At 48.2% G+C, this 7,693-nt stretch overlaps 1 protein-coding gene across 3 annotated transcripts; it reads right to left on the bottom strand.

Annotated features, from left to right (window-relative positions):
* Window positions 1-915: 915 nt before the first annotated feature.
* Window positions 916-7,461, bottom strand: LOC115147585 (uncharacterized). 3 transcript variants are annotated; one of them, XM_029689847.1, is made up of 13 exons: window positions 6,789-7,461; window positions 6,513-6,683; window positions 6,303-6,415; window positions 6,146-6,199; window positions 5,469-5,590; window positions 4,917-5,371; window positions 4,140-4,464; window positions 3,174-3,966; window positions 2,864-3,067; window positions 2,428-2,765; window positions 2,070-2,320; window positions 1,722-1,968; window positions 916-1,654 (listed from the first exon to the last, which is right to left on the bottom strand). In XM_029689847.1, exons 1-12 carry the CDS (start codon window positions 6,872-6,874, stop codon window positions 1,749-1,751), a joined length of 3,132 nt encoding a protein of 1,043 aa, XP_029545707.1. In that variant the 5' UTR covers window positions 6,875-7,461; the 3' UTR covers window positions 916-1,654; window positions 1,722-1,748. The 3 variants fall into 3 exon arrangements, with proteins under 3 accessions (XP_029545707.1, XP_029545706.1, XP_029545708.1); XM_029689846.1 differs by having other exon boundaries at window positions 916-1,968; XM_029689848.1 differs by having other exon boundaries at window positions 916-1,968; window positions 5,469-5,587.
* Between the last annotated feature and the right edge of the window lie 232 nt (window positions 7,462-7,693).

Genomic DNA, 7,693 nt, shown 5'->3' with positions numbered 1-7,693 from the left:
GCTGTATTTTCTCTCTTCGCTCTTGTTCCTTATTAGGACGCCAGTGGGCGGAGTTGGAAGGGTCGTCAGCTAGATGGGAAACACCTGGGCTCGGGTGTGTCCCAGGATAAAGACACCTCTTCCACAGTCATTGGAGAGACTCTCTCCATGCAGACACCTTGTTTTTGGTTGGGCTAGTTATGGTATCTAAAAAATATATATTTTTGATACTCCTCGTCTCCACGTTGTCTCCGTTTTGTTGCGAACTCTGAACCGGTTCGTAACACCATGGACGGCTACATTTCAGGTGTGGAGGTGGGTCCTTGTATCTCCCAGCATGCCGCTGGGCTCTCTCCTCTCTTTCACTCGGCTGCCTTTTTGTTCTTATCAAGTCCAGTTGGGACTTGTGTGCTTTCTTCCTCCTCCGATCCTTTTTCAAAATATATTGTTGGAAAGCACGCATTCTTGTCCCAGGCAAGGTGTTGAGCTGCCTTATCCAGCCTATGTAGCTGTGAGAATTAGAATTAGCAGATACACTGAAAAGGGTGGATAACAAATATTCAGATATATTACATATAATGTTAAAACAAGTTACCTTCTTGGTTTACGGTCTGTAGAGTTGTAGACTGCATCGATAATATTTCTATAGCCTGGCCTATTGAAAACTGTATCCATCTTGAGTAATAGTTCTTTGCAAACTCACTCTCCCAAACTTCAACAAGTGAAGGTGCGCAGCAACCAATCAGATTAGTGGGCATCACTGGGGAGGCTGGGGGTGATTGACTCCCTGCTGTCACCTATAGTATCTGCTGGTCATCTCAAATGTCTCAGTAGAACTTGCCTGTTTTTTATGTGCTACAACTCTGCAAACAGTGTGTTTATTGAACTTTAAAGAGAGTGTATGACAAATCTAAATGAATTTCAAGGGAGAAAAAGTGCTTGTATTAAATTATTTATTTCACAGGGAATGTCGCGTGTGAAACACAGCATAATACACACATACTTTGTTAACAAGTTAAGAATTTTAAATGAGCTAAAGGTACAAACAATCAATGTCATAAAAAAACAAAACAACAAAGAACATATGTACAAGAACTACTTTACACACCAGTCAGTCAGAGTTTACTGGCCTTGGCTAGCACCATGCTGGGCCCTCATGATTGCCAGCCACTCCTCAATAGTTTGGCCACCAGAGGTAGCAGCACAGAATCTTCACAGTACCATACATACTGTGTCCAAATTCAGAAGTTTTAGGCTTGCCACATTTAGAGCACTTATAGCCTTCGTATGGCTTGTGCGCTCTGACTGTAATGCCAGACTCAAGCTTCTTCCTCCTCCATTTGGTGGTCCTGGAGACCTTGGGTCCAGCAGGAGGAGGGGGAAGAGGAGTGGAGGTCGAGGGCAGCTCTTGGGAGACTGGAGTTGTAGGGAGGGAGGTGGTAGGCAGACTGGGTGGCGGTAGAGGTGGCAGTGGCTGACTAGTGGCTGCTCTGCCACGCTGTGTAGCCTGCCCCGTTCTGTCCTCTGGTAGGTGCTGCTGGTTGATGGGCCTGTCAGCGGTGAAGTGCTCCTGACTGCAGCGTGGAAGGAGCCTGACTCTTCCCTCTCTGCAGTCATGCTGTCCTGGGTCTGGTGCAGGGCCACTCTCTCCATAGAGGATATCCGTTTGTTGTACCTGTGTGAAAAACATGGAATATGTTAATTGTTATCAGGAACACTGTCAACCAGTGTTAAAAACTTACCACTGTGTCCAGGTCAGCTTGTTGACCTCAAAGTTGCAGCCTTGTGTGGGTTTTCAGGTTTGGGCTGCCCAGCACCATGGTCCTGATCCTCCTGTAGTCCCCCAGGATAGCACCCCACCTGTTGACCCGGTTACCAAGAACCGTCTTGCCAGCAGGGTGCTTGTGGCACAGCTCCACAAAAATGGCCTCCACTGTCCTGCTGGTGTTGGGCCACTGAGCAGGTCCAGAGCCTTGGCCAAGCAGGGAGCTGAAGGTAGATTAAGTTAACAAAAGGAAACATCACGTTAATGAGAAATACACTCATGTCTTTATGTGTGTAGTGAGTTTAGAACAATGTGTAGTACGCACCGCTTCATACTCTCTTCCCCCTTCACGGTGGAGGTCTTTGAATTTTTAAAGTGCCCCTGCAGGACTCGGTCCCGGAACCTCTCTGGGTAGGAGACTGCCGCCTTGTCTCTCTCTGGAAGATTTCCCCAGAGAGCCATGATCTCCTCTATTTGCCTATTAGAGATCCATGGCCCCTCCAGCAGCCTCACCAGACTCTTGGCAAGGAGGACCACGTGCTGGTATCCACTAACCCCATCAGGTCCTATGTACTCCTGGAAATAGAAGAGTCATAGGGAAGGGTTGGATTAATAGTCAGAATAATTGTCATGAATGGAAAGAAACTTGAGAGTGAGCTGTTAGGATGTGGATAGTCACTTACGTCATCGTCCAGGTCCTGACTGGCAGCAAGTGTAGTGTCCACCTCCATAGTGTCATCAGGGGGTGTGACGACAGGTACCTGGGATGGGTTGGGTTGAGTGGGCGGTGGAGTGGCCTTCCTGAGTGGAGGTACTGGTGGGAGACTGTCATCGAGGGCGGGCAAGGACATGGTGGGGTCATCCTCCTCCTCAAGCTCTCCCAGGTCCTCCTCCTCTCCCTCTCCTCCCTCAAATACATCAGGTGTCCCGTCTGGGACATCCGGGTCCTTACCGAGGTTGGACTCCAGCCTCTGGTCACCATGGGTCTGGGAGAAGAGGTACTCGACCCCAATGAGTTCCCCTTAAACAGAGAGACAACAAAAAAAGAGAGTAGTACATAAACAGACTGCACATGTTTTAGTGTGTGTATATATAATTGTATAATTTAGAAATACATACCAGTGTACTTTGCAGGCCTTGTGTGATCCTTCACAAGACTGCAGCCCAGGAGCTTCTGGCTCAGCTCATTGATGGCGTACTGGGCTACACCATCATAGCAGTGCAGGGTCTGCTTCTGCCCCCCCGCTTCGGCACGGTCCTCATTCCACCAAACCAACCCTTCAAAGAGGTAGGCCTGAAAGTGCTCGGCACACGCACTTGTTCCTATAAATGACATCAACAAGAAATAAGAACTCTTCACATGCACACAGTTGTTAACACACAACACAACATGACGTAACAACATGACCCAGTTTAACATTTAACATACCAGGAATGAAGCGGTGGAGGTGGAAAGATTCCAGGGAGGTGGACCCACGTGAGCAGCGCAACACAGGCAGGATGACCCCTCCCTCGGTCACATCCTTGCCCTTGTTGGTGTAGATGCTGACATCAGGGGGGTCCTGAATGCAGACCAGGTGGTGTCTCTGGGTCTGCCAGATGGCCTGCATTCGGTCACGGTCCAGGAGCCGGATGCCCATGGTGTCTGTGGCATCCATGAAGGTGTCCAGGAGCTCCCCGATGAGACGCTCGGTCTCCTCCGCCCCGCGCGTGCGGCGACGACAGTGCCGAGCCATCTCCTTCAGGCTGATCCTCTTCATCAGTTGTGTGTCGCTGAGCCCCGTGATGTGGCTCTCCTTGAGCTCACCTCGCTTGGCCTCCCGCAGGCGCTCCACATCATCTGCACACCACACCAACATGCAGGAGGAGAGCCTCTGCATAAAGAGAGCATAGAGAGGATGGCTCTCTGTGGTCACTCCCCGAGCAAAACGACGGATGAAGTGCCACACATCCAGCCGGACGATGAGTTCATCCCACTGGCTGAACATGGCTGCCGTCTTCCCCTTTCCCATCAGGGCGCAGCAGTCCCGGTTGACATACAGCAGCTTGGGAGGTGCCACTCCAGCTCTACCGTAGCGCTGCTGGAGGCCAGCTGCCATGTCGAGCAGGCCCTCTCCTTCGCTGTCTGTGAGGACCGTAATGAGCACCTGGCCGTACTCATTGCCCACGTTTGTGGCCCACGCTGCTGTCCCGTGTGCCTTCCCAGCTAGTTTCTTGGTCACCTGAGGGGAGTCAAACAAACACAGACAAGACAGACAAACACACAGTCATGTCAGTGAGTGGACACAAAGTTTCACAATACATTTAAGTCATAAAATAAGTCATAATAAATTATTATTCATTTGATTGTCTCTAACGAACTCGTATTATTTCTGGTCAAAACATCTTAAATCACCTTCTTGGTTGAATCCATCTTCAGGATGGACCCAAAGGTGGAGGTGACTCTGGCCTTAAAGTCCTCTAGCTGGAACAGAACATCATAGCCGTGGACAGTCAGCAGCCACTGGGCTGAGGGCACATCCAAAAAGGGAGGAGGAGGTGTTACCCTCAGTGGTGCGGCACCTGGGACCACAAAGTGGTCACTGACGGACAGGTAGTCCAGGGTCCGACTCATCCAGGTCAGGCTGTGCTGCTCCCTCAGCTGGTTGTACAGCCTGGTCACACTGTTCCCCAGTGGCCTCTCTCTCATCAGCCTGACCACCTTCAGGTCACAGGACAGCCTAATACACAGAGACAATTGGGTCAAAAAAGAGGAGGGAGGAGAAGGGGGTTCTAGAAACACTTTGATAAAGGAAGGAGGGGCTTGGGGAGAGGGTGAGGAGTGTGTGGATGGGGGTTCTAGAAACACTTTGATAAAGGAAGGAGGGGCTTGGGGAGAGGGTGAGGAGTGTGTGGATGGGGGTTCTAGAAACACTTTGATAAGGGAAGGAGGGGCTTGGGGAGAGGGTGACTTTGAAACACTTTGCTTTGTTTGGGCAGTTCCTGATAAGAGATCAAAGGTCAGACATTCAGATCAAAGAGCTAATTAACATTTCAATGGGGCTTTGAAACATCAAAACCTCAGTGTTGACAAGAACCTACTGACCGCCTCTTTTTCTCACTATGATGCTTTTTTTCTGTTTTTCCTCAAAGTGAACAAGAGCTTTGATTTTCAGAGGTGTGAATTACAAACCTGTAAGTCAAGATGGCTGGGAACTTGGAGCGATGACTTGCGTCCAGCTGGTTCAAGACATCCAGTGACCATCCTGCTAGCTTCTTCTTACAGAGGCGACACTCCAGGTACTCTGTCCCCATATAATACCAGCCATCCATGTCAAGCACCCTCCGGACCGTCTTGTACACCCCACAGCCTGTGAGCTTTTGACGCTTGCACTGTGGCTGAATGCACACAAACTCAAAGGCCCACAGGCGGTAGGGCATCCAGAGGCAGAACGGCCGGAGGAAGTAGGCGGTGGGAGAAGCTGGAGGCTGATGGCTGATGTTAGGAGGCAGAGGAGGGAAGTACCACAGCTCGAGCTGGCTTTTCAGGACACATTTTAGATGCTTGTCCCGTACGAAAATGGCCCGACTGACCCACTCTTGCTGCTCCTTTGGGAGGGTCTGCTCCCATCCCTCAGGGAGAAGCACCTGCAACAGAGCAGAGAATCAATACATTTCTTTTCCATCCCCACACAACCAAAAGTGAAATGAAATAGCCAAGTCATAGTTCAGATGAGACGTTTACCTGAGCGTCAGCAGCAGGCTGTACTGGTCCAGCTGTTGCCTGGGAGGTTGACCGGAGCTGAGGAGGGGCAGTAGGAGCTAGCACAGCAGGGGGGGCGGTGGCAGTGGGAGCAGTAGGAACTGCTACAGGAGCACAGGAGTTAGTCTCAAAATATTTCAGAGAAATTAGTGAGATAATTCAATTAGAAAAGAGCTTCAGCTTCAAAACATGTTAACAGCCTGTTGACAGCAAGTGCACTTTGGTTTAGTTTTGATCAGTGTTATCAGTGGTAGAGGTTAGGAATCTAGGTTAAACACAATCTACATTTAAAAGCTACAAACGACAGATGTATAGTGGGTAGACATCTACAAGCAAAGAATATGGCCAAGCAAAGTGATGCAGACTGAAATACAGGTTGGAATGGTGACAAGACAAGCTACAGTAAACATATCATTCCACAAAAAGATGAGGAAGGCTTTTTCTATGGCAAGCAAAATGGATGCAAAAATGAGAAATTCTACAATGATTTCTAAGCCCGGCTAGGAGGTGTTTTAACAGTTTTACCACTTACCTTACCACTTTAAAGTGTATCCTGTTAATGCTAACAACAACAGATAGTTATTAGGGGAAAGGTCATTTCATATGTATATTCTTCTCAACAGAAATAAACAATAAAGTGCCATAACAGAGTACAGTACCTTGGTCAAAACCCACGCAGATAGACAGCAACTCCTGATCTGATGGCTCGGCAGCTAAGAAACACAGACAAACATAATGACACAGTTATATTGTCAATTGCTACACTGTTTGATTTACTATTTGATTGACTTAGATGACTACAGAATATATATTTACATGGATTAGGAGGCTCTACAGCTGTTGCTGTGTCCCTGCGCTGGACATAGACCTTGAAGTGGCCCATTGAGGTCCCCGGCTTTACTTGGTATTTCCTAAAGCAGGCCATGTAGCTGTATTGAGATAAAGGAAATAAACAAGTCCCAAACAGGCCAAAAAGAGGCTTAAAGAGATTTTTACAATGGTCATTACAATGTAAGGTCACTATACCTCTTCCTCTCCTTGTCTTTGGCCTCATAAAGGTCTTTGTAGGTAAGGGACTTGTGGTTCCCAAAGCCAACAAGGCACGAGTCCTCCTGGTCAGGTCGGGGGGGCAAGGTCCCATCCCGTACCCTGCGTTCCTCCACTGCCTTCTGGACCTCAGGAAACAGGTTAGTATACCTGTCCGGATGGTTGGGAAAATGTTATAAATTGTATTGTGATTCTGACTGATTTCATGTTTATGTCATTTTATAAGAAATTACAACTATTTAAGGAAAAGAGTACCAGTCAAACTGGTCCTTGTTGGCCATTTCAGGAGACATGTCTGTGTCCCCCATCTCCCTCTCTTGCTGGTGAGAAGCCAAGACCATGACGGCATAGCCGACATCGTGGCTTAGCAGCCACTTGAAGGTTTGACCACGGTATTTGCCAAACTGGATGGCCCTCTCACTGTCCACCAGTCAGCTATCATCCGGGTCACCCCCTCTGGCTACCACACAAGCCTTTGCCTTCACTTGTCGTGGCTTCAGCACCCGGACTACACCTGTACACTCTTCCTCCTGGATGGTCCTGGCAACCCTGGCAGCCTCTTCAGATGCCCTCAGGGTGAGGGCACCAGAGGACTCCAACCGGAAAGCAGGGGTGTAGACATAATCCATTCTTCCTTTCATTAAGAGAGGTTATTCACACACATACGTTGTTATTTGTTGACAGCAATACACAGTGGACCACATTGCTACCCTGCTTACAGTAGAGCCCATACAGCGTTAAATGTCAATTTGATTCTACATATGTTTGCTAGCTGCCCCATACAGCGTTAAATGTCCATTTCATTCTACAGTTTTCTGCTCCCCCAAAATCCACGGAGAAATTCTGTGCAGTTAGTTCTCCATCATTCCGAGTACTTGTGAGAAAGGTAGTTGCCAAGGTAACGTTAGATATATATTTCATCACGTATTTCGGAACACAATTGTGTATTTAGGTAAATTAAGGTGAGTTTCAATTGTTGATTTTGTTGTCATAACAGATTTCAACAAACATTTGGGTATTTAGATTAATGTGAGTTTCAATCGTGGTCGTAAAGGAAAGGTTAGCTATATTTCATGGCAGGGGGAGGCGGGACATGAATAACAGATAAGAATCCCATTGGTGGCATAATTTGCAATTTGACCAATCAGTCTCTGCAACCA

This window comes from Salmo trutta, chromosome 14 (assembly GCF_901001165.1).
Source record: "Salmo trutta chromosome 14, fSalTru1.1, whole genome shotgun sequence".
NCBI classification, from domain to species: domain Eukaryota; kingdom Metazoa; phylum Chordata; class Actinopteri; order Salmoniformes; family Salmonidae; genus Salmo; species Salmo trutta.
This window is presented reverse-complemented; position numbering and strand designations above follow the sequence as displayed.

What these genes read in the sequence shown, in the direction of transcription:
- LOC115147585 (XM_029689846.1), bottom strand. Translation starts at nt 6,874, where the DNA reads ATGGTCTTGGCTTCTCACCAGCAAGAGAGGGAGATGGGGGACACAGAC. An exon ending in AGCCTGCTGCTGACGCTCAG is followed by an intron (nt 5,372 to 5,468) that starts GTAAACGTCTCA and finishes GCTCTGTTGCAG; the next exon opens with GTGCTTCTCCCTGAGGGATG. An exon ending in AAGGCCTGCAAAGTACACTG is followed by an intron (nt 2,766 to 2,863) that starts GTATGTATTTCT and finishes TCTCTGTTTAAG; the next exon opens with GGGAACTCATTGGGGTCGAG.